This window comes from Monopterus albus, unplaced genomic scaffold, assembly GCF_001952655.1.
Source record: "Monopterus albus unplaced genomic scaffold, M_albus_1.0 scaffold28.1, whole genome shotgun sequence".
In the NCBI taxonomy this organism is placed as follows: domain Eukaryota; kingdom Metazoa; phylum Chordata; class Actinopteri; order Synbranchiformes; family Synbranchidae; genus Monopterus; species Monopterus albus.
The window spans coordinates 2,422,812-2,448,806 of NW_018127908.1; the positions used below are offsets into that span (position 1 = coordinate 2,422,812).

Genomic DNA, 25,995 nt, shown 5'->3' on the forward strand with positions numbered 1-25,995 from the left:
TGGCTTCCAGCTTGAGCAGAGAGCAACAGGACACTGCAAAGAAACAAGAGGAGTAGTTGGGCACTCTCCAGGAGAGCCAGGGATGGAGTTTTGTAACTACGGTCTATCCCCGAGACAGACTGAAATTGAGTTCAGTTTTCATGACCCCAAATCCAAGTGGATTTACACCTCCATTGCAAAAAAATACATAGAGATAACATTAAAAAAAATATTCCAGTAATCTCCAGGCTTCAATGAGCAGTAAACATTAACAACAGAAATGTACAGGTTGAGTCAGTGGGCTGGAGATTTCCCCATGCTCTGAGAGCCACATGGGAGCTTCACGCCTCTGTTCACGAGCCAACCAGAGGAACTAGCCTCTTCCAAATCTGTGTCACTGCGTTTGCATATATCAGCATCCATTCCTGTTTTTTTTTTTTTTTTTTACCTCTGAACTCCAGAGCAGGCACTACAGTCGCACTCTCAGCTGGTCCTCTGGCAGCCATGTTACGACAGACACAAACAAGATCTCAGCCTATGCTGGTGAATCAAGCTTTTCTACCCTATAATGATTGACTGTGTCAGGAGTTAGAGTGACATAGAGTGGCGCTGACGAAGAGTCCTCCTGACAACACTTGCCAGTCCCTACAACTTCCTACACTCTCAGTGGCACCCTGTTTCTCCTTTACACAACTGGTTGAGTCCCATCTAGTGTGATTGACAGTGTCATTGATCTTTTTTCCCCCCCTTCTCTTTTTTGGACAAACATTTTTAACTGTACTGTACATTGGCAAATACTGTAAAAGATTGCAATATAGCTGTAGTTAAGCAACACATGAAGAATTCTATGTACAAACACATTGGCTTTTTCTTTATTTTTGAAATAATGGTCAGTAAAGAACATAGAGGGCTCTTTTATGGTCTTTCCCCCTGTTTCTTTTATGTTCTTTGCTTTACTTTTCTTTTTTTCTTGTGGCATGGTTCCTTGTGGTGTATCTGAATCAAAAGTTCAGTGCAAGACAGTCAGTGGGAAACTGCACTGATGGTAATTGGTGGTCAGACATTATTCTCTGCGTCATATGATCCTTGTTCTTGGCCACGGCGCTGATCTTTGCCATGTTAGCTGCTGTGCTGAGTCAACGTGTGGTTCTGCAAGGACACAAAATGAAACAGGGGAAACATTATGATCACATCCAACACATACATCTTTCAGTTTTCTTGCATTTTATTAAACAAGGCCAGTAATTCACTGTACAATTATTCTAAATGTTGTGATTGACAAGAACTCTCATTTGACATTTTGCAAAGAAGTCAAACCTGTCTTTGGATCAATAGTAGTTGACTTTGGAATTAAGCATGGTTAAGTCCTGGTATAACACAAAAAGCACCAGATCACTAACAGATCACTAACTAAAACCCATTCCTCATAAATCCTGCCTCCTCAGAGGGTGTACCCATACAAACATATCCAGGCACACCTGGAATATTTCCCTGGATTCTTGTTTATACTTACCTGTATTGAATGTGCTGCAAATGTACAGCGCAGAAAAAAGTTGATAAATACTTCAGGCACAGGTGAGGCTGCTGCTGATTTGATCCTCTACACTTCAGCAAATATGTAATGGTGTCCAATTCACTATGACAAGATAAGTTGACAATATCATTTTATTTTCATATATCTCCTAAATTTATGCAGACACACACACAGACCGTTGAGAGTGCTTGTAGTGGGGCAGCTGTGCCAGGTTCTTTAAAGGGAGTGTGGACCAGGGGGTGTGTAACTGGTGTCCCTGGTGGGCTGAATCCAGGTCATCTTTTGAAGTGACTGCTAATCCCTTTAATGCAAACTACATGCCCCACTTGCTGCGCTCTGTTTAAAACACGGCCTTGGACTCTTTAAACTGGCATGGAGTAGACACACCTGTCACAGAGTCATCAGCGCGCATGCATGGACATACACATACACATACACACCTGAGCACACACATACATTTAGTCCTGGACAGAATTAAGTGAATAAGTATGTGAACTTGCATCGTCACTACTTAGCTAGTTTAAAAATATAATGAGGAGAAACAGACAATCAAACATTATTAATGCAATCTCAGTGAGAAGGGGTACCAAAGCAGTCACCTTCAGTCCTGCTGGTACAGAGTCCCCTTGTGTAGTGCTCAGAGACGAGTACTAGCCCCCCCCCATTACATTCATTCCGCCCCTCTTTACCCTTTCAGCTGCCTCCATATAAAGCATTTAAACACCTCGACAGCTTTCCTTTCAGCTAGGGCGATTACTTCCCGACAGGTGGGGTAATAAGCTGTTTGACGGGGAGCAGGAGTGTGACCCCTGTAAGGGTTAGCATGGCTCGCCTGGGCCCTGCTCTCCCTTTTTTAAAAAGGTGGCCCCGGACAGCGCCTCTGCTTCCCTCTCTCCTCTCTTGCTGAAATAAGCTTCTTTAAGTGAGTCTGGGAGGAGACACCCCATGGGATACTCTTTCTCCCTCTCACTCTCTCTCTCCACACCACCCCTCCTCCCCCCTCCTCACACTCCACCAACCCCCTACCCCTTGGTGAAGACATCCTTGGTGTTGCTGAGAGGGGACAGGAGCACAGCAACCTTATTAATGAATGCGGCCCATTACCCGTCAGCCTGGCTCCTCTGCGACTCCCAGAAGCCCCTGCAGTACGTGACTTCAAATGGCAGGATATTGACACGAGGAGAGCAAAGCGGCTAGGACTGAGTCTCTGTGTGCCCGTGAGTGTGTCTGTGTGTATGTAGAAGAGAGAGAAACAGAGACAGAAAATTTGTGCTCAACTGAGTGTGCATGCCTTTGTGCGAGTGTGCCAGTGCATCTACTGTAGGTGTTTGTGTGTGTGTGTGTGTCTGTGGACCCCAAAGGAACGTAACTCCTTGGATATAATGTAGGGCTCGTAACAGCTATTAGAGGGGAAAATAACCCCTCTGGGGAATGGCTCCCCCTTCTGCATGTCCCAGCTCTGTCTGACACACACTGCATTCTACCTTTTCCTTAAACATGCCAGGAGTTTTCTCACTGAGGGCTTTCTCAAGGACAGTGTTAAACGACTTCACTGGCTGTGGCAGCCATGCAGACTAAAGGGAAAAGTAGGGGAAAAACGCTGAAAGAAAATGAAACTGATACCTTTATCTCTGTGGATACTGAACTCTGCAGAGTAGCTATAAACTGTTCTGTGTATGAGTACGGAGAGTGGGAGGCGGAGAGGGGGGTGGAGGGATGGGAGGGATTCATTTTCCAATCTTCATCCTTGTCAAGTTCTTCAAGTACCTCTGCACCAGTGCTGGGTAAGTTAAATACCTACACTACGCAACCCCAAATGTCAAATAAGATGTGAAACACACAATTCACGCCTTACACAAGAAAATGCCCAAAATGTCCAGTGCCCCATGTAGGAGGATGTCACTAATGGTGTCAAACCAGAATTGCTGCAATTTAGGATTAGATGCCCTCCATTAAGCCTTTTAGCTCTCATCCTAACTCCCTCCTTCAATGCCATCCTATTCCCCCCAGAAACTCTGCCATTCCCCTTATCATCCATTTCCTTCAATTCTATGCAACCCTTAATCTCCTCCTTGATCCTTTCAACCACCTGCTGGCCACACAGGCCTGCTGCAGGGCAGAGTTACCAGCAGTGTTCAGGTAAACCATAGCAGTCAATTCTCCACTAAATTAAATTTTGCTCTGATCAATAATGCGCACCCGCTTCTCCCTTATGAAGACTGGCTGCAGTGGCTCAGTCGAGCCTCTTCCTCCTCTTCTATTCTCTCATCGGCTCCGTGCCACAGTTAAACCACCACTTTCATCTGATTACATCACCCTACTGCAGCACCCTCAGGGATAGTGGGAGAGGAGGGAGTACTCCCAGCAGGGGTCTTGTGTACCCATGCAAACAGGTGCAACATGTCTTAGGAATTTAATGCCACTGCAGAGAGAGAGAGAGAGAGGCTGTGATAAAAAAAAAGGGGGGGGGGGGGGGGGAAAAAAAAAAAAAGAGGGGGGGGGGGGGGGGGCAATTGAGGAAGAGCTGGAAAGTGTAGGGAGTTGATTTATTAACTAATCATTCTTTATGTTGTTCCCAATTGCTCTAGTCTCCATCGATAGCACCCGCTCTCCACTGTAGCAACAGAGGTGCACCTCTTACATCAGCGCTGCAGAGGAGGGCTAGTGGACTAGAAGACACATTCTCTCTTTCATCTGATCATGCTGTATTAAAGACAATCTCCACATTGTTCAACATCAAAGACAGAGGATAGAAAGCGTAATCACAACTCTAACAATGTTTGACTAGTGTGATGTTAATACCTGTAAAGTACATTGTGTCTGCTAGTGTTATCCTGCATGTAACATTAAACCCATGCTTTACCGAGTAGTAGAGAACTGAGTGAGCAATAATGACTTTTAAAGCCGCGGCTTTTTCATGGCTCCTCAAACAAACAAAGCAGTGTGCACCTTACACAACTGTACTAATCAGTGAATCAACTGGAATCTGTTGCATTATGTAGCCCTCAAGGTCTAAGTCCTGCACCTTTAAATTCTAACAGTCTATTGATAACTGTATATTTATGTTGCATACAAATGTTGCCAAAATGTATTATTAGTCCAGAAAGTAACACTTAGTAAAATCATAAATAAATGCATCATTTTTTACAAAGCTGTTAAAACTCTGTAGTTATTAATTGTTTTAATGACAGGTTCCTTTTATGTGTGACTTCTTTATATAGACCTAATGTAAAGAAACAAAAATTGATCGTCTTAAATTACCTTTCTTAACTACGGCTCATTATAATAAACCTATACAGTACATGATAAAATTGCACCTTGCACCTTGCACTATAATTAATATGTTACGTGGTTTAAAAGGCCACCAGTAAAGTTGGAAGAATTGCAAATACACAAAAGATCATTATACAGTTATCTACAATGTATTATGATCACTTTGTGACTTTAAACATTTACATGTTTGGGGTATTTTTTGTCACTACTGTAATTGTACTGTATTGAGAAAGAAAGTTGTGACAAAAGGAAAACTTATAACAAATGGGGAAAAATGCACATTTTGCATTAGTCAATAATTATTAAAACAGAAAATCATTTATATGCAGTTATGTCTATTATCATGCAATCTTATAAATTAGCAAATTGTTAGTAAATTTAATTAGAGGTTAAGCGCATCCATTTTAACCCCTGCACCCAAAGTGTCTTCTTTAGTTTATCTGTAATCTAAATATGACGGAACAATCATAACTGTAAACTCTTCCCTGCTCTGAGCTCTGATTAAAAGTCTTATCAGTTTTTGCCGCGTTCCTCTCTTATACCCTGCATGGCTGACATATAGTCTGCGTAGCTGCATCTGGAGCACGGGGAGTGTGCACAAAACCACCGAGACCTGCGCATACCCATTATCATCACTCAGGAATTTAATTAACGTGAGAGAGACGTCACCAAATAATACTAAAACAAAGAACCTTTGGTCTTTCTCTGAGCCTCCTAACTGCAGGGTGACTTTAAGCAAGCAAACTGCTTGGATATTTAAGCTCTTTTATGGTTGTAATGATTGAAAGATGAACAATAGACTTCAATCAGGAATGACCCCACTGCGTCTTGGGTTGTTTTGTGGAAATTCTGCCACTGTGTGCCGTGAAAAAAGACAAGAGTGTTGCATTCTGCCTTGATCTTTAATGGTGTGTTGAACTTGGTCCAGTATCGACTCAGTGTTCTGTTTGTGCATTCCCTACTGTTGACCAGTCCACTGAGGGAGTAATCCTTCCCTTCTTTGACCTCGGGCCAAGCTTACTGCCGGCTAGTTTAACCAATGAAGAACACAGCCAAATAAATAAATAATACAGCAGTTGGCATTCTCCACAGTCATCACTTATCAGGCCGTAGGGAGGGTTGACCCCAAACACTGTTGTGCCACAACCGGCCCGGTCTCCTTGGTAACAGACTGTCTTGCTTGAAGCGAAATGCCCAGAGAGTCATGGCCATACAGTAACAGCACAAGGCTACAGTACTCACTCTGAACACGTTTAAAAATATATAACTCCATAATGCTTGAAATACATTGATCAGATGTCTAACTACTCCAACCAAATACTTCTGAGGTGTAACTGGAGATGACGGACCACCCTTTTTGTGGGCTGGTGCTTTGTAGCTCCAAATGATACTCATTACCCTGTCTAAGTAGACAAGTGAATGGTACTAGAAACACACTATGCGGTGATCCCGCTGTTTGACTGAGGTAGCAAAACAACTGCACAACTGCTGTGTTATTATGGGGCCTCATTAAGTGAGAAGAGAGTGGGAGATGGGGAGAGGGAGAGCACGAAAGCAATAGAGAGAGGGCCAGCAAGAGGCAGAAAAAAGAGAGGAAGGAAAAAAAACACAAGAGAGTGATACAAACTGTATTCTGAGGTGATAGCAACACACAGATGCCTTTCCAACCAAAATGAAGACTATGACTAAAGAACCCAATTAAGGGGTTTCTTAGGGGAGCCATCTTGGGAGGGGGATGGGTCTTCCTGGGACATGAGCCCTGGGCTACATCCTCTAATTAGACAGAGCGAGGGGGGAGGATCTCTGCCTGTCACTGGGAGGGAGATGGGGTCCATGGGGTTCCACATGTCAGTCCCAGAAACAAAACACAATTACTCTCACATTTAACCACTTCAGTCAGGGACAGACTTTGACTAGGGATAGAACATCCCCCACCTCCTCCCTCTCCTGAGCTGCTAGATATGCCACTTCAGAAATGTGGAGAATTTTGAGGACTAAATTTTCTCCCGTGTTTCACGTTTCTATGAGGAGACAAGGGCTGATCTGCACTCTCATGTTTTCCCACCGATATGGAGGAACAAATCACAAAATTGGTTTTTAATTGACTGACAATTGGTGTCATTCAACATCCTTTTCCAAAACTGAAGAGTTAAATTACTTTGGTTTTGCAATGTGTGAATATAAAATTCAAGTGGGAATAATTGTTCTAATGCTGTTTACTTTGTCCTCTGCTGCATTTTGTAAACATCAACAGCATAAGAGACACTTGAAAAGCAAATCACTACAGACAGTAAATTAAACCTGTAGTGAATTTCCTGAGAAGCACTTAAAATGGCATTTATCAAAGTTGTTGAAAAAGTCAGCTAAGAAAAGTAAAAGAGACATGTTTGAGGGAGAGATCTGGTGATGGATTCTAACACAGTGCATCAAGTGTCTCCTCTTTGTTTGGATTTAACTTTCCCCAGTGGTGCAACAGAGGAAAAAGAAAAAGAACTGCTCAAAGGCTTCTGGGAGTTTTTGTCATGTCTCCCTCCAGACAATGTGTTTGCATCCACGTATCAGACCCTAGGAGGGACAGAGACAAAGACAAATACGTACAGCACACACACACAAATGTACACACATACACATGCATGCACAGAAAGAGAATATCCTCTCAGGATCATTAGGTCTGTCATGCTGTCTAATTCTGATACACCTAAAAAACTAGAATGCCACTATTGTGATGCATCACCAGTCATCTCAGGGTGTTTATGTCCCAATTTACAGGGCAGAACAGTATGTGTACAGTGTTGTACATAATTATAAATACGCTTAAATATTAACGATGGGCCCTCACAAGCAGCTGGTTTCTGTTTTTTTCCCCAACTCATTGTTCTTTTATTTTGTAGTGCAACTTTTTGGAATGATGACAGGATTCTAAGCACCTGGGGTGATGAAGAACAAAACAAGTTGTCATACAAAAGGAGAAAAAGATATATACAACTTTCAGACACATGAAGAGCTGTCACACTTGGCAGATCAAGATACTCAGACAAAATGGGGTGTTTGAGAGCTTTGCTTTTGTGCGACATGTTTGGGACGCGGGGCAGTTAGGGTGTTTTTTGGGGGCATATTTTAAAATTCATAAAAATATAACAGAAAGTGAGACTTTTGGGGAATTAAGTCTCCGTGCTTTATTACTGAAGATTTCATGAAAAAGAAGGGGGGAAGGAAAGGCATAAAATATTGTTTTTAAAACAGTAAAGTTCATAGAATGAACTTTAGTAATGCTAAGCATTATAATAACATCATAAAAATACATTACACTGATTTAACATGTTCTACATTTAACCCATTTCATAGGCTTTATTTCCTCTTGTGCTATCTGCCTCTTCTGCTCCGACAGTATACCCTCCCACCCCGTTTTCTGTCTTTGACGTTATGACATGCATAGCTGTTTACACTGACCTGGTGACTATGAAGCCAATAAATATGCTTAATTAAAACAGTGGAATTGGTCACAGCTTGGCAATAATGGCTATCACACGGGGAGAGGAGGATCTCATTTGTGTGGGGAAGTAGAACATGATGCAGATCTGCTCTTGTCACATTCAGCACTCATTAAGGGCAGGGAGCTTTGGATTGTCTTTGAAGGAAGACACTCCAATTAAGGTATGTGTCCTGCGGGCGTCTGAGGAGAGGGAGAAGTCATACAGCAACCCAGCCCTCCTATACCACCATCAATCGTGGCACAACTTAACACATGACTTACAATCTTGTGTCACTTCCAAGGAATGATAATGAAATTGGAGGATGAGAGAATAAAAGACACTCCAGCTTAAAAGGAACAAGGGAATCTCATGCAGAAAATGTCATCTTCACTGTTGTGCAACCTCAATCTCATTGTCTTGTCTTTGGAGAAATTTCGATCACTGGGAGAGCCACCTCCAACTGCAGCCATCTAGTACACAACGTCGCTAGAGGAGCTGAACTTGTGTGTTTCGTCACAAATGAACTGCACTCAGAGAAATGTCAGCTTTAAGCTGTGGCTAATACTGCTCATCCATCAGTTAATGAATCTGGCTAATTAATCCAGCCTAGCAGCATTGTCAGTGGCTTCATTCCTTCTGTAGCGTTACTGTATCTGAACCCAACGCAGAGAGAAAAGGAAGTTTATTATCACGTTTCACGTTACAGTGTTGCCTTTGCAAGAACCCAGGGACACTTTTGAGAGGACAGTGGATTTTATTTGGGTGAGTGTACCGTAGTGAAGCTACTGTATGCCTCCTAATTGCTCTAGGGGTGGGCATTAGTTGAGGGTCAGAGAGAGTGCTGCACAGCCAGCTCATGAAATATCTAGACTTTGCTCCATATTTTAATGGGGTGAGGCAGAGGGATGTGCAGGAGAGAGGCCGTGTGAATGTGTGTGATGGTAGAGAGAAGTCCTCTGGAGAGTTCTGAGAGAATGGTGGTCCATGCATCTCAGTGTCTTTTTTCCCCTTCTTTCTCTGAGAGAAGGAGGAAAAAGAGAAATGGACAGAGAGAGGGGAAGAATAAGAGAGATTATTCTCCTTTGGAATCTGGATTCTGGGGCACACAGGCCCAGGAGTCAGTCAATCTGGCTAGTCTGAGGGGGGCGGCTTGGCGGGGGCTCCTAGGAGGGCTGATTAGATGGATGCTCTCCCATCATCCATCTCGACAGGCTGGTGAAAATTGGCTAGCCCCTTGCAGGGTAGAGTTCATGGGGGGAGGCAGTGGGGAAGGATGTGGAGCGGTGCACTGGATACCTGTCACAGCCTTTGGTCTGTTTCAGGATCTCAGCAGCAAATTAATAAAATATCGTTCCTGCTTCCCTTTACCTGCCGTGGCAGCTCTCCCTCTTGCTGGGCCTTCTCCCAGCTTGCACTGGCTCTTTGACCCCTCCGACTACTGTGAGAGATGAGGAGCCCAGGCAGCCGGTGAGTGGGCCAGAGTGTCAGGCAGAAATAGGGAGAAACTCCAAACTCAAGACCTGGCAACGAGAGCTTCCACGTCTCTCACTGCTGGAAGACAGCTCCACTTCAGACAGACTGACAAACGACTGCCCTATGTCAGTGAGTCATTTCTCAAGGTATGATGCATGGGAAATGGCAACCGCAAACAAAAACCAGCTAAAAACAAGACTCCAACCTGCAACGCTTGTTGAAGGCTTTAACTATAGATGGTGCAAAAAAGAAAATCTAATATTACTGAGTTCAGAAGTTGCATTCAACAATAAAGGCGGAGCTGTTAAATAAAATCAAGGCTTAGAAAAAGGTGGTCACACTAAAAATAAACTCAAGCAGTGCAGATTTATCTATATGAATGTGATAAAAACATACCTGTGTGTATATGTACTACATATGTGTTTGAGAGAGTGTGAACATGCTTATACATGAGATTGCCTTTAGAGCATAGCATGGTTTGAGCATAATGATTATCTTATCCCCCGAGCTCACTCCTGTTCTCCTTTCATAACCCCCTGTTTCACACCAAAGTGCCATAGGTCTTTCATGTTCAACTTTTGTCTCTTCACAGAGAGTGTAATACAATATAATCATGCATGAAACAACACATCCGGGAGGTGAAGATCACTTCATTCCAAAATATGTCAAACAAAAAAGTAGAAAAACGTCCCCAGGTTATTTGAGATTGTTTACAGGTACCTGCAACAACTCTTGCTATATAGAGAACACTCGTACCGATGTGGGATGAAAATGTGATAAACAGGAGGCCTTGGCATGAATGAAAAGACTCCACATCTGCAGTTTGGTGGAGCATGAGGCTTGTTAAATAACCCTCTCCGTGGTGGAGTTGCATATTGGTGGATCAGGACTTGTTTTATTCATGGTTGTGCTGCTCAAATGACCAGCCGATAATGATCAAATTCACCTTCCTACCGGCAGACACACACCTCTGTGTTTACAACCTGAATCTCAATATGAAAATCATTGCCGATCAATGGGCAGCTGAGCCCTGGATTCTTCTTCTGGCTACCTGCTAATACTTAGTGCTGCTAATCCAAGTTTCACACAGGTCCGCTTGGAGGACGTGGTTCGGAGCTACTGGTTTGTTTCTGCACTTTAAGGCAAATTAGAAGGATAAGGATAATCACCTTTATTGGCCAAGTACGTTACACACAAGGAATTTGTTTCCGGTACAGAACTGAAGAAATAATTGTGGTGATTGGATTGCATATGTTGGTTATAGATGACTCACATTTTAATGACTTGGTTTCAAAAGCTAATAGAAAAGGATCTGGATATGAGAAGAGTGCTATGTGTATGGTAGAGAAACCCCCAAACAAAACAGGGCTGCTTTAAAACAGCACCACAGTGAAATAATACAATACGGTCTGTTTTATTTTTTCAGATTCTCCAAGGACCAGAGAAAAAGATTGCTAGAAAATGGATTATCTCTCTAACATTGTGAGTTCATAAGTCCAACTACTAACTTTGTTGAAGGGCAGATATGGTCTCCCAGAGGACAAAGCTCATATTTAGCCATGAGGCCTCCTCTGTGATTAGGAGGGGAGATGCAGGCATATTGACTCAACTGTGTTTTTGCCTCTGCACCGTATGTAATTACCTCTTCAAAAATGAACATTCCACTAATCCTCTAATTCCAGATATTTTAGTGCTCTGCTGGTCTAATAAGCAAATCAAATCATATCTGTACATCACAAATGAGTTTTGGAAACGGACTGAAATAATTCCTTCTGAGTCTCTCACCCCAGCCGGGATGGAGGGGATAGCAGAAGTGCAGTGAATGGTGTTTTGTGTTTGTTAAGCTGTCATGTGTGATTAGCTGCCACATTTCTGCTGGTAGCCTTTTTTTTTTTTTGGCACAGCAGCTCAAGGCTCACCTGTAGCTCTGTCTGGAAGAAGAACTTCTGTGGACACTGCGAGCAGTCATAGATTTTATCCTCTTGGCCGTGGGCAGAGAAGATGTGCTGCTGGAGCTTATTAGCCTGGACAAACACTGCTCACATACAGGGAATGGAGACACAGGGACAGAGAAGAAATTCATAAATGTTAGTGGCAAATTGAAACTTTCCAACTGCTGTAAAAAAAAAAAAAGGTCATGCTACGATGCCTCTGCACTTCTTATTGCTTACTGAACTACATTACAGTAGAATCTTGCAGATTGCATTAAGGAAACAGCAGCAAGATCTGCCTGAATAAAAAATGACTGTCAAATGTCAGGGAAAATTATTTAATGATAAACAAATGAATGCATTCTCCACAACAGAAAAAAACTGTCTGTCTGTCTGTATGTATATATATATATATATATATACATATGTTAATAAATCAGGTGTTAACAGTGAAATTAGATGGCCATGGCACTAGAGCTACAGTAGCAAATGTATAATGTTTTGGGAATAATGATGCTCTTTATTTAGCACTACTGTGAGGACAACAAGCCAGAAAATAAACAACCACAAAAACTGGCATGGCTTCAAGTGCAAAACATGGCCTCCATTAGTCTACATTGCTAATTATATTGACAATATAAATATTCATGCTGTTGCGCTACTTATTCATGCAGTCTCAGACTACACACGCCATCATATAAGCACACAACTGGCTGGCATTTAAAACATATACCATACATTTATGCTTTAATTAAGCCATAGTCCATGCTGGAAAGCCAAAGGGGATGCAGTTGTGTGCATCTTGTGCCTATGTGCGTTGAGTGTGTGGGTGTGTCTGCATTCTCCAAGGAGCACTTCAAACATGCCGTTTGTTATCCCAGACCCTTGTGCTTTAAGGATGGTTGTCTCGTCTCAAAGGTCTGGATGCTCTGGAAAAGTTAGCATGTGGGGACTTCATTTGAATTTCTTACAGCTCAAAATAACTTTTCTTCTAATGCATGCACTGTGGGGCCACAAGGAGACAGAAGAAAAAGGCACAGCCACAAAAGGTGAGGTGTCTGTTGGAGATGGCTTTGGGTTGCTGCCGTCCAGTGGCGAGGCTCTGCAACATTAACAGGTCCCAATTTGAGCCCACCTGGGAGAGCGGTTATTAATTATTGAGCTGTGTACACTTGAGACACACTCGGCTTCACTGAATGTCAAACTCCTGACCTGGGAAATAAAAGTTTAGATCCAAAGCAGACACACTGTGGTGATGCTTTCAGACTGTTAATGCTGGGGTGACAGCTGTCTCTGGTACATTGCAGCATGTTAACCAGAAATGAACAAAGCTCCTCTAATGAACAAACAACAACTCCATGGTCCATTTCTGAAACTAATGACCACAGCAATATGAAGACAAACATAATTGCAGATAGACGACCGGTTTTACAGTCAGTTACAAAACATTTCAGCTCAAGGTTAAGGCCTTGCCCATCATGTATAATTGTGTCTCTGTTATGCTGCAAAAATGATGACAACTTTCTGTGTAGGGAGTACATGCGCTGAAAGAAAAGAAATGCGCTGATAAACAATATCTTTTGACTTCAGCTGTCTTTTGTCTGCATATACTGTACACAAGCAGGTCACAGCAGCTGCAGGAAGCCTTCATTATGTCTTTGGCTAGAGGAGGAAAAAGTCAATACAGCAAAAATAAAAATGGATTTGAAACTTGGGGGGGCCTTCAAATACAGTACGGCTAAACACAAGAAGATGTCAAGTTAGCTGTTGCTCGCTGCTTACACGTGTATCTGTTCCAGTTCCGGTAAAAGACATGTATCAGTTTATAGCTCTACATTTATTCATTTGTGTGTAAGTGGACACAGGCAGCTGATTTGTGGTGCCACAACCTGAAACGTACTAATGACACCTTCAAGTCTATTGTAAGACCATATTAAATACAGACTAGAGTTATGACATTTTAAAGCAAAGATATAAATAGAAGCTAAACAACCTTTTTTAATTTGTATAGTTTAATTTTGACATCTTTAGGGTTGTTTAATTAATTAGTGATGAGAGTTTCAATTAATTTTTTTTTTTAATCTTTCACTATCAGGGACTTGCACTCACTAAGTATGGATGCGATGAATGGAGGAATGTATGCTTATGTACTTTGCAGTTTTTGGAAAGGCTTATGAGGTCTGTGCAGCTCTTGGGCACTAGCAGACCCGGAGCAGGAATAGAGAGAAAGAAAGGTGCTAAAGTAGAAGAATAAAGGAGGGTAAACTTGGTTGGGTAATGAAAAGCGGAGGTACGAAGGGGCGGAGAGATTAATTCGGGCAAGGTCCTGCTTCCAGACTTCAGATAATTATTATTATCTTCATTTATCATCATTCTTTTAATTAGCTTGCAACATGTAATACAGGGACAAGCTGAGAGGGTCAGTGAGGGAACTTTGAACTTGTATTTGGCAGCATGAGTGAAATATGTAAAAAAAAAAAAAAAAAAAAAAAAAAAAAAAAAAAAAAAAAAAAAAAAAAAAAAAAAAAAAAAAAAAAAAAAAAAAAAAAAAAAAAAAAAAAAGTTACTGCTATAGCCATTTAGAGGAGGATCACAAGCACATCTTCCTAGAGAGTTAAAATAAGGACAAAGAGAAACAGAGAGGAAATAATCTAAAACCACATCCAAACAGGATCAGTGGCTGGATATTGTGACTCTCCCTGCTGAGAATGAGAGAGAACGAGAGAGAGAGAAAGAGCAGGAGAACTACATGGAGTTTGTTGGCCATGGAGCCAGAGCAGAGCGGAGATGAACAGAGTGCTGAGCCGGGTTGGGTGTCTGGGGTGTCAGGGCTGAGGGGGCTGAGGGGCCAAGGTCTCCTCGCTGTGGGGGATATTAAGCCCTCTGATTAGATCTCAAGGGCCATCCATGGCAGACGCCTCCTTTACTACGGGCCCCAGCTCATCTTTATTTTGGCAGGGTGGTGCTCTCTGCAGGCTGCACTGCACCAATACTAAGCTGTTTGTGCAGCGAAGAAAAAAAAAGTTGATCCTTTTTCCCCTTTTCTCCTTTTCATTTATTTATTCGTCTAGCCTACATACACTCGTTTCTGTGTATACAATGCAGAGGCTGATCCAAGTGTTCTGAGGCAACACAAACAAGTCCTAAGTTGATTTGGAGCTACAAGCGGATAACTGTGAATTCTGAGTTAAATCTAAGTCTGTGTCAGTTTTTTGGATGCAGGATGTCATAATTCTAAAATCACACACCAGCAGAATGTGGGCAGCAACTAAACAAAAAGCTAATTAAATTACTGTATTTGTCAGACTCTTGCAGATTTTAAAGCAGCATCAAGTTTGTGCTGTGACATAACCAAAGGAGATGTATACACACATACACACACATAAGACTTTCATCAGGCACACTTTCTTCTGTTTTGTTTGTCTTAAACACATATTCCCAATCACAATTTCCACACCAGCCCTCACTACGGTTCCTAAGGGTGCAGGCAGACACTTCTAGCTGCAGGCTCCCCCACTTCTGAAACCTGTCAAATCTGTCCTGGGAGAGTCAGCCTCTCTCTCATCATCCAGGGGCTTATGGACCTCTCTCCATTTACCCTCCCTCCTTTCCACAGTTCACTTTTCCTCCTCCTCTTCCCTTCCTTTCATCTCACATCCAAACTTGCCAGTTGCAACCTACTCAGCTTCCTCCAAGTTTTGTCTCCTTTTCTCCTTTATTTCGTCTCTACTCATCTTCCATCTACAACTTACTTTCCCTCGTACATTCAGTCTGTTTTGAACTGAGGATAGTCAGGCGTGTCAAAGAATGACACCAAAGGTTTAAGGTCATGGGGGCAAGGGGTAGTTCACACTGAGGAGCAATACTTGCTTGCTGTCTCCTAGAAATTATGTTTATTTACTACTAATTTCTTCTGCTAGTTGCAATGCTATACAAATCATGGATTTGTATCCTAGGTGCTGTGTGTAATTAGGCTCATGCAGCCATAAAGTTAACGATAAGAAATCATTGGGGTTTTGATTGTGTTAATAAAACAATCACATCCTGTCTTGTGCTTTAAGTCGCTGTTAACCTTTTCAATATTTAACAGACACCATTATCTATCTCTAAACTTAACTACTTGTTAAGTGCTATGGGTGCCTAAAGATAACCATAGAAAATTAATCATGCTTTTGTTGCAGATATTGTAGAAAGACAAATTAAATTCTGTCTGTGAACATTTCTTTGACGTATCAATATTGTGGCATATTAACATAGTTTCTAGGAGATACCATTACATAAAAATTTAAACAAAGGACTTGTATTTGAACTTTCCCGTTACTTATGGTAAGTAATAAATCTGCATACTTCTTCCACCATTATATAAAAATCCTATGTATGAAATTAAAAATATAATGCAAAATAAGCCACCTGACAGTAGATACGCTTATTAAACAATAGACTCTAAGTTATAGTAGTTTATGCTAGGGTGTTAAACCAGTGTCTTTTCACTACATTATACCAGGCTCAACTTGAAGAAATATATTCAAGGACAGCTGGCAGGCAATCTCTCAATTCCTCCTTTTCCTCTGAGTGCACTGACTTGAGTTTGCCTGTCCCTTGCATCCCCAACAGAGGGAGGCCTTTCAGCCCATTCTATCCTGCCTTACCCGCAACCATAGGCCTTCTCCCATCTGTCTGTCTGCTCTGCGACCACTGTCCTGAGGGTGTACTCTGTCTCTCCCTCCTCCCCTTTCCCTTCTAGCATCCCTCACTCTCGTGCGCCGTGATCGATATGGACGCAGAGGGAGAGCAGGGACCTGTCTGTCAAAGCTGGCGGTGGAAAATGAAGGCTCAGATGAAGGAGGCATGCTCTGTATATTAAATGCCCACATCCCTGCGAGGAGAAGAGCAGGGGTTTGGGGTGGGGATATATCAATAGGATACTGCTAAAAGAGAGATAAGGCCAAAAACAGCAATGAGCGAGGTAGAGCGGAGTAGCAGGGGGGAGGGAAGTGAAAGAGGGACCAGGAAAATGAATATGATGCTGAATAGTGTGTTTGATAAACAGGTAAAAATGTGACATGAGATCTTTGAGCAAAATGCAAAATGTAAGCTGTTAACTGATGTAACAAGTGGAGGAGAAACAAATTAGCTTTTATGGGCAATGGGTGGATGGGAGGGGCTACAGGAAGTGCAAGAGAAGGAAATAAGCTTAGGAACTAAAAAGTGTGAGCAAGAGTAAAGAGATGAGAAGAGAGAAAGAGTGAAGAGCTGAAGTTAACGACTTTGCAGATTTCATTATAGAGATAGTTAACCCTGTTGACACTGAAGGAGGGCGCTATCCTCTCAGGAGGAGTCTGGTCCTTCCACCTCCACGCACAGAGACAGATGAGATCATTACAGCCATCAGCACCACTGCCATCCACAATTAGCACATCTCCTTTTCTTTCCCCACTCTTCCATCCCCCCATCTCCCCTTAGCTCACACTGCCTCCCCCCTGCTCACTTTCTCCCCCTCTCACCTCATGACACTTCTTTGGCCTTGATTTGGAGACAATTTGACTAAATAAAAAGCCACATGCAGCAAACTGCTCTCAGCGTTAGCCAACCTGCTTGCTTGACCTTTCCTCACTCATTTAGAACCCATTTTCCTTTTCACACTGAAAAAAAGACACTTGGAATGCAAAGCTTTGCATATTGAGAATGTAAATGTCTCTGAAACTTTAGCATGCACACAAAAACTAACTATGCTTTTCTGCTCTTTCTGTCAGTTCACTGAGTTGCAAACCCATCACACGTACACACACACTCTCATGCACACACGTACAATACACACCTGTAAAGCAGACCGGACACTTGAAGGTTCCGCCCATGCCCTCAAAGCTGTGCTCAATCAGGTGGCATTGAAGCTTCGCTGGCGAGTCAAATGACTGACTACAGAGCTTGCATTCATGGTTCAATCCTTCCTCTGCAAACAAAAAAACAACAACAACAAAAACACAGAAATCATAACAAGGAAAATAAGCAGAGCACAAACATCAGAGGTCTCACTCTTTTAATTTTTGCTTGTTTTTTTAAATTATATATAACTTAGAGTCTATTGTTTTATTTAGATTATTCTTTCACATGAAATTTAAATTCAGCAAATTTGTGGCAAAGACTCCTGCCTGTGATTTTCATGACAGAGACAGGAAATGTTATAATATGTGATCTGCTCCCATCACGCCTAAATTAAATGACCAGCCGGGGTCGTAATCACTCAGACAAAGCCTTGCACTTTGAACATGGTGAGCATCATCTTTTTGATGAATTTCCATGTAAAATCATTTATTTTTAGCATTTGAAAATGAATGCTGATTTGAAGCGAGTTTAAATGAAGTAAATTCATTTGTGCTTTGCAGAAGATGAATCAATGAATAAATCAAGAATAACCAAATAATCTCATTTCAAACAGTGTAGAGTTATTATTGCAAGGACAAAAAAAAAAAAAAAATGTAATAGTTCCCAAAACCTTCATTTTATGTCAGCAGATCATCTCATCACTTCTTCAGTGTACATACAGTACATCGACTGTCAAGGCTGCCAAAGCAGCTCTCCTTTACAACATGCCCACACGTCAACATTTTTAATATAGTGATGCAACAGTTATTTCAAGCACAGGATAGATTCCCAGTTTATCTGCTTGACTTTAGAATTCCCCACATGCCTATCTTGACATCAGACTACCTCAGCTATGACCAGAGATAGCTTAAATAAATGCCGTTCACACTCTGAATCATCACACCCATTTGCAGCAAAATGATCTGCTGACTCAGGCTCCCAGAGAACTGCCCATCTCCAGTGTGTCAATAAAGGGCCTATACACCGTGGGGCCGGACTAGTGCTCTATCAAACTATTGCCGAAGCCGACATTGAGCCAACAACTGCAAGGCAGTGGGGGTGTATACACCAGGGACTCGAGATAGAGCTTATCCCCAGGTCTCTACAGCCCAGTGCCCACCACATAGGCCCTGGGTACCAAAAGCACAAATAAACAATCCACCTAACTAGCTGTGCCCAGCTCAAGTCCTGGAGGATCTAAGTAGAGGGTTAATCGAAGAAGGTGCTTTAGGCAAATCTGGCAAAACAAGTCTGAAAAACAATGCCACACAATAAGACAGCAACCTTCAATGGACAAGATGGCTCGTGATTTTTTTCTGCTGACCCACAAACAGCTTTAATTTTGTACTATTTTGGATTAATTGAAAATGCTCACCTGATCTGAAACTTAACTTTAACAAACTTAAATCACTGTATAAAAATCTTCATCAAGAATGCAAAAAATTATTATATCAATAATTTCAAATCAATTTTTAAAAACTATGTATGATGGACCTTGTTAGGTTATAAGACTTTTTAAAAACAAAATTCTTTCTGCACCTATGGATTGACACTGAGTAACAGCGACACCAAGAACCCAGTGACCCCTGGTATTCTAGGAAGAGAAAGGAAAGGAAACATCTCCTGCATTGCCAAAAGAAATTGTGTGTGTGTGTGTGTGTGTGTGTGTGTGTGGGGGGGGGGATGCATATTGAACTTTTTACTACAACATAATACCACATGTCCTTTTACAAGCTCTTCTCAATAACATAAACATATGGCATAATATATCACATAAGGTAGTGTCTACAGCATAAAAAACATAAGTTGTGCATCAGCACAAGCTCACAGGATGTGCTTCCTTGAACTGTCTGGTAGGGGCCATTCAAAGCAGCTCACAATAGTTTAAAAGGGAAAAAAGGGTGGTGGTGTGTTCTGCAATCATACATTTGTTAGATGAAATATATGTAGCCTACAGTGCACGTGCAGCTGTGTGTAGTAGCAGGCATCAGCAAAAGAGGGGGAGGAGGGTGGCATGAGTGCGTCCACGTGGCCGTGCAAGAGGATCACTACCGTCTTTGATCACAATACAGTTTGCTTGTCTGTGTGAGGGTGTACGCTGAGGTCAAGCTTGCTGCAGGGTTCACATATCTGTTCCTCTGCCATATGCACAGCCCTCGTTTGACCCTAGTGCAACACGCTGTCCCTTTGGAGACCTGGCCTGTTTCATTATGCAGATAACTCTGCACCTGCCTGACTGACTTTGTGTGCATTTGTATCTGTGAGCAGGTGCATTAAGGAAAAGTGGTAAGGAGCTATAAATACAGTAGTTGAAGATAAGGGTTTATGTTATTTTATATTCTTCTTGCCATCAAATCCCATTGACAGACTAAAAGAAACAATGTGTTAGTCTGTCTCTTAATACGTCCTAGCGTGCTTTTGGGCCCTAAGCCCCAATCACTTCTACTGAAAATGAAAAGCTTCAACAAGTCTCAAATATAAAAGTCATTCACTAATTTCCTAAAACATCAGGCTCAAAACACAAAACTACAGTGCACTTACTGTAATGAAAAAACATCTATCTATTTTTCATAAGACTGTATATACTGTACTGTGTATATGCTGTTTATATACAACCCCAAACTGAGTCAGCTCTATGTAACATATACAGTCCATAAATATAGGCAGGGCAAAGAGATTCAGACCAGTATACATAGATTTGACTGTAAATTCATCATGTCTAAACTGTACTCTGTTAGCCCCTGTAATGCATCTTGTGTAGGACTGAGTTTGTATTCAGCAGTGTAACGAGTTGAATCAGGCTGACAGCCGGTTTCTTAGTGAGAGCCAGGGGAGGAAGTCAGCTCACTCGCCCCTATATCTGCCTCATTGGGCTGAGGTCACTTCCTGTCACTCCCCCAGTCCTTCTCCAGGGCTACCCAATCAGCATGGCTGTGTGTGAGCCCCCACCCCTCTCTATGCACTGAGCAGACTCTGGATATAGTTACAGGGCCACATGGGACTGTCAGCTCTCTCTCTCTCTCTCTCTCTCCCTCTCCCCCCTCCCACTCCCTGTTTTCTGAGTCTCTGGAGTGTTCTCCGCTGCCACCACCCTGTCCCTCTGCACTCCTAAGCAAATCCTTTAGATGAGAACTGCTCCTGTGCCTGCTCCCTCTAAGCATCCCTGACACCAGCAAAGTAAGCCCATCTGCATATCCACAGGGCCTTGCGTTCCTGTGGCTCATGGTTTATGTATTTCACAGCTCCTTAAAACACAAACGCCTAATATCTCTCCCATGTGGAGGACAGGAAAGGGAGGAAAAACTAGTCTCAAAAAGAACGGTCTTTATTTCTCCCTGCTGTTTACTTTTTCATCGAGGCTGAAGTTCATGTGCTGTTGAAGGTTGTTTGGGACACTGGGGCTTGCAGGTTGGGCTTGCATAGTTTAGTAAAATCTCTATGTAACAGTGACATGGTGACAACGTATTGCATTCTGTAAGTGTAAAGTGGCGGTTAAGGTGTCTGTGGACCTGATAGAGTTTTGTTATAATAAGAGTGTAAGTGCACAACCATCAACTGACAGTGACTAAAAGGCTGAAACTAAAATACAGTAACTAACGATAGTCTAACTTTCTGATAATAGTGTGTAAATATAACTCAGGGCATTGCTTAATTAAAAACTCTCCCTCAGCTTATTCCACCCTCCACCACTGCACCTTACTCTATTTAAACAATTCTGCAGAGGAGCAGTTTGAATTGGAGGGGAATTCAGGATCACTTTTAGCATTTGGCTTTCAAAGAGACAAATCTGATACTTAGATTTACACTCCTCTCTGGGGCATAGTGAATGGTTCTCTGAAGCTCACTCTTAGAGAGGCCAATGCTGCTTGTGTCACCAAAGCAGCACACTCTAACAAATGATATTAAGGACATCAATCAAGGCACTTTGTTGCTGAAAGTAATGAGTAAACAAGTGGGAGAACAAATCGAGAATATTTAGTAGGCAGGAATGGTTTGTTTTGGAGAAGCTAGAGACAGAACAACAGTAGTAATCAAAGCTGGTCCAGTTACATAAGCTATTAGGTCAATGCAATACAGAGCTTCTTAACTGCCAAGCCTTGCAATAAAAGCACAAATGCCTGTTTGAAGCGATCCTGTTGATGAGGAATATCACCTTTAGCAAGAGTTTGCCTTTTATTCTACCATATGTCTCATACTATTCAGCCTGATGTAGGAGTTGTATGTTAATAAACCAAAAAGATTTGAGTTTCAGTAGACTCACTGCTGTATATACAACCCACCGTGGGATTGTGGATGGTAGCAAAGTAGACAGCTTCAGGCCTGTAAACAGTAGGTGGGTTTACTTCCCTCTTCTCTCCGCGGGAACTATCCATTAACAGATAATGGGGGGAAAATCAGAGTGATTAAGGCCCAGGGAATTATGGGTGAATACAAATTGACTCCACCTCTGTGTGGTGTGCTTTCTTGAGGTAGAAGCACTGCTCATAAGGAACAAATTCATTCCAGAAGCACTACAAGGCCCATTAAGGACTGGGGAATGCAGGGGGATGGGGGTAGGAGGGTAGTAGGTGGGGGTGCAAAGGGATGGACTCCCCCTGGACCAAAGCTGATTGGAGAACTGTCGCCTGGGGGGAGCATTACTGATATCTATTTCCTGCCTCCAGAGTTCAAGAAGGACAGAGGGACTCAAGAGCAACATATCAAAATTAAAGTACAAGATTTAACCATGGCACCTTGAAAATTCACCCCATTATATCAAAGAGATAATGTATTACACAGACAATGATTGAAAAGTGGTCCAGTGCTGGCTAATAAAATCAAAGAGATTGGAAAAGTATGACAGCAAGAGAGGGGAAGCTTTACAACAGTGGGCAAGTAATTCTGTGTCTGCACGAGAAAAGTGAAAAGTAAAAGAAAAGCTACGCATGGTACCAAATAATACCCATTCATCAGGGTCCCAAGATTCAATTCATGCCTGATACTGTTTTCCAACCTCCAGAGGGAAAAAGAGGCGTGATACCGTTGGCTGTGACATGTCAGTAACGGTGATGCCCTCGCACAGCAAGAGCAAAGGATTCTGGGGCAACATGTCTCTGGGAGAATGTCAGCTCTGATGCATGGCAGCTTGTTGGAGGCACTAATCAGAGCAGGGCTAGGCTCCTGCTAGGATCAGCCACTCTGAGCCTACATTAACCATCTCACAGCTCCCCTGGCTGCTGGGCCAGAGGTAGAAACACCAAACTGACAGGGTTTTGTGTTGAGATAAACATGCGTAACGCTTGAATGGGTGTTACAAAAGGTTTAGCCAACTAGAACACCTTTTGGAATTCACAAAACATGGGGGACAAAAAACCAGGACAATTCTCCTTCTCCCTAACAGAAATGCACCGAGCAGACATTTCCAGTTGAGTCATTTGCCAAGAGCTCCTCTGCATGTGTTTAGTGATACTGTGATTTTTTTTATTGTGTAGAAGAAAATACTGAAATCAAGTCAGCAGTCATTACTGGAACATTAATATTAAGTGCATAAGAGAATAAAATGCACAGTTTTACTCTGCATTATTATTATGTTAAACCATTTTATACCAAAATACCTGAGAATGGCTGTATAAATGACAACCTAAATTGTGACAACCCAGAGTTGAGACCAGGGCGCAGGGTTGCAGTCTTACACACTTCTATGCAATCTCTTTGCAGCTGCTACCCACCCCAAACTCCCAGTACCCCATAGAGACTGTGTCTGCCCCCCAACCACCTAAATTATATAAATCAAGAATCAACTCAAGAGGAGTTATTCATAAAGGGCACTGGTGAAAGTCTCTCTTCTCCTCTGCTCTCCTCTGCTCTCCTCTCCCTACATGCATCTATATGCCATCATTACATGTCATTAACTGTGTGTCTCCTCTCTCCCGTAGTGTGTCCTCTCTCTCTCTCCCTGTACCTTTCTGCAGGTCGCCCTGGCCCTGGAGCTCTACATTTCTGATGAGCAGTCACCGGCCACATCAACCTGCCCAGTGTTTGTTTGTTGTTGTGTCGGTTGTGTCTTGTTTCTTTTCTTTTTTCTCTCCTCTATCCACTCACCCCAACCGGTCGAGGCAGAAGGCCGCCCACCAAGAATCTGGGGTCTGTCAGACATTTCTTCCATTAAAGGGAGTTTTTCCTCCCCACTGTTGCCAAGTGCTTGCTCAAGGGGGATTTGTTGGGTTTTTGATTGAATTGAGTTGAATTTTATAAAGCGTGACTCAAATCCTGTAGTAAAAGAGTACGAAAAATAACACATAAGTTAGCCCTACTGTAAACAAGACATAGCAAGACTTTCTGAAATTCTGGAGGCCAAAATACTGCCTATTTCATATTTTGTGCATATATTTTTTTTTGGAATAGAAACTGCTCTGAGTGTAATGTATCACTCCGCAGCCTGCTAAAGGAAAACTAGCTGGTTAAATTAGATGAAGCTGGTGTTTCAGCAAGATTTGGTGCTACAGTGTGCTTTGAGGGATAGTCTGCCATTTCGTATTTTGCCCGGACCACTTTACCTGCTATTCTTACAGCTGAAATCCACAATGGCTAAAACCCGGTCAAATGAACAGTGTGTAGGTCACAGAGGTAGAGAAAAAAAACAGAAAAAGGAGAAATCCACAACAACAAAGGCAAGAGCTGAATACTTGTTAACGAATGATGTGTAGGCGCTGCAGCTGCAGGCAGGTATGGAGGTCCATTGGGGACAAACAGTGCAGGCTGCTGAGATGGATTGCATGGGAGCGCTGGACCCCCTGCAGCCACACAAACACCATTCTGCACTGAAACATTCTAATTTACTCTATACATGCCTATTCTAAACTGCTGGGCATTTTCTTGTTAAAAGGAAATAAAGGTCAAGTGACTACACCCTGAATTTCCAAGATTCTTGTGCTCAATGAAAGATGCTTTGCAAGCTGAGAAAAAATGACAAACAAGCAAAGAACTGGTAAAATGAGCAAAGGAAAACTTTCTTGCAAGCAAAGAGAAGAGATGAAATGAGGTGTGAATCTAACCAGAATCTCTTTCAGGTCACAAAGGAGCGAGTGCCCCGGATGTAAAAAGTTAATTATGGACACATACATTTTTTTTTTTTCCTGCTAGCCTCACTGTGGCATTGTCAGGTTGAAGTATGTGGCCCTTTGGGTTCCATCGTCCACACAAATGAGCAGTGAAAGAGAGCGTTGCAGAGAGGCCCCTTGGCTGGGCTCACGGCATGGAACACTGTACAATTAGCCAGCCCCTGCGTTCTGCCGGCTTATAATTATCAGTGCTTGCCTTAATTGACTCCCTTAGCCTGCTGCAGAGGGACCCCCCCCATACCCTCTTTCCCCTCTGCTCGACGCAGGCCGCCGAGCACCACACCGGGCTCTCCAAAGTCATTTAGAAAAGCGCTCATATTTTCGACACAAAAAAGGGGGAACATTTGGTGAGAGAGAATTCATCATCAGGTGTCTAGAGGTTTTCCTTAATAGAAAAGCTGAGTCCCACTGAGTGCGCTCCATGTAGCGGCCAGCCACGCATGCTCAGGACCAGCAAGCCGCCATTCACAGCGGGCCACGAGACATTAGCATAATTTTATATAACACAGGCACCCGCACTGGAAATTTAATACATCTCAGCAAATACGAGACAGGCGTTTTGCATAATTTTTTCCCTCATTCTCCACCTAGCTTCTCCTCTCCCTACTATCTCTATGTCCTCGCTCAATGTCTCTCTCCTGTCTTGTCTTCACCCTTCCTCTCTCTCTCACTGCCACTCTCCTTTGCCCCCACCCTCCTGCACAACCGCCCCTCTCTCCTCGCCCCATGGTGCTGCTCTCACTAGGAGAGGGGAAGTTCATTACCTCAGCTAAATCAGAATTAGTCCCTTCATTTTGACGGGGCGAACTTCATTAGAAAGGCCCTTCCTTAATCCAGCAGGGAGAACTGATGAATCTACATGGGGGCAATAATTTGCTTCACCAGCACATTCAGCCACTTCCTCCACACAGTTTCCCCTTCCTTTTCTCTGTCAATGTGGCTTTATGTACTTATGGTTACATTTACATTAGATCTACAGTGGAAAAACTGGAGAAAGGAAAACACCTGCATATAATTAACTAATGGCAGCGGAGAGGGTGTAAAGAATGAGTTATACTGTTTGGAATGTCTCGTTTCCCCAACAGGCTTCAGGGCCTCTGGAACAGTCATAGCTGACTTGGCCGACACTCAAGCACAGTCTGAGTGAGCATGGTTGACAGCGGGCTGGGTCTCTAGGTCTGAGGTAACTATTCAAGATTATTTTACAATGCCATGAATATTCACTTGTGTTTTATGGTTCCCAAATCTTTACTGCGCATGTCACAGCAGGTAGAACAGAAAAATAGACACACATATAAATAATTTGCTATGAAAGTAAAAACACTGTTTTTCTTTTTCTAAAACCTACACAACATGCAGGTTTTGGAAGG

General features: G+C 42.6%; 1 protein-coding gene across 5 annotated transcripts in view; it reads right to left on the reverse strand.

Annotated features, from left to right (window-relative positions):
- Positions 1-407: 407 nt before the first annotated feature.
- The window catches only part of znf521 (zinc finger protein 521), an 88,485-nt gene continuing 62,897 nt past the window's right edge, over positions 408-25,995 (reverse strand). For all 5 annotated transcript variants that reach the window (XM_020595712.1, XM_020595711.1, XM_020595709.1 and 2 more), the window contains 3 exons: positions 17,482-17,613; positions 11,652-11,767; positions 408-1,128 (listed from right to left, as the gene is read on the reverse strand). In XM_020595712.1, the coding sequence (XP_020451368.1) occupies positions 1,099-1,128; positions 11,652-11,767; positions 17,482-17,613 (278 nt within the window). In that variant the 3' untranslated portion in view covers positions 408-1,098. The remainder of the gene's footprint in view (positions 1,129-11,651; positions 11,768-17,481; positions 17,614-25,995) is intronic.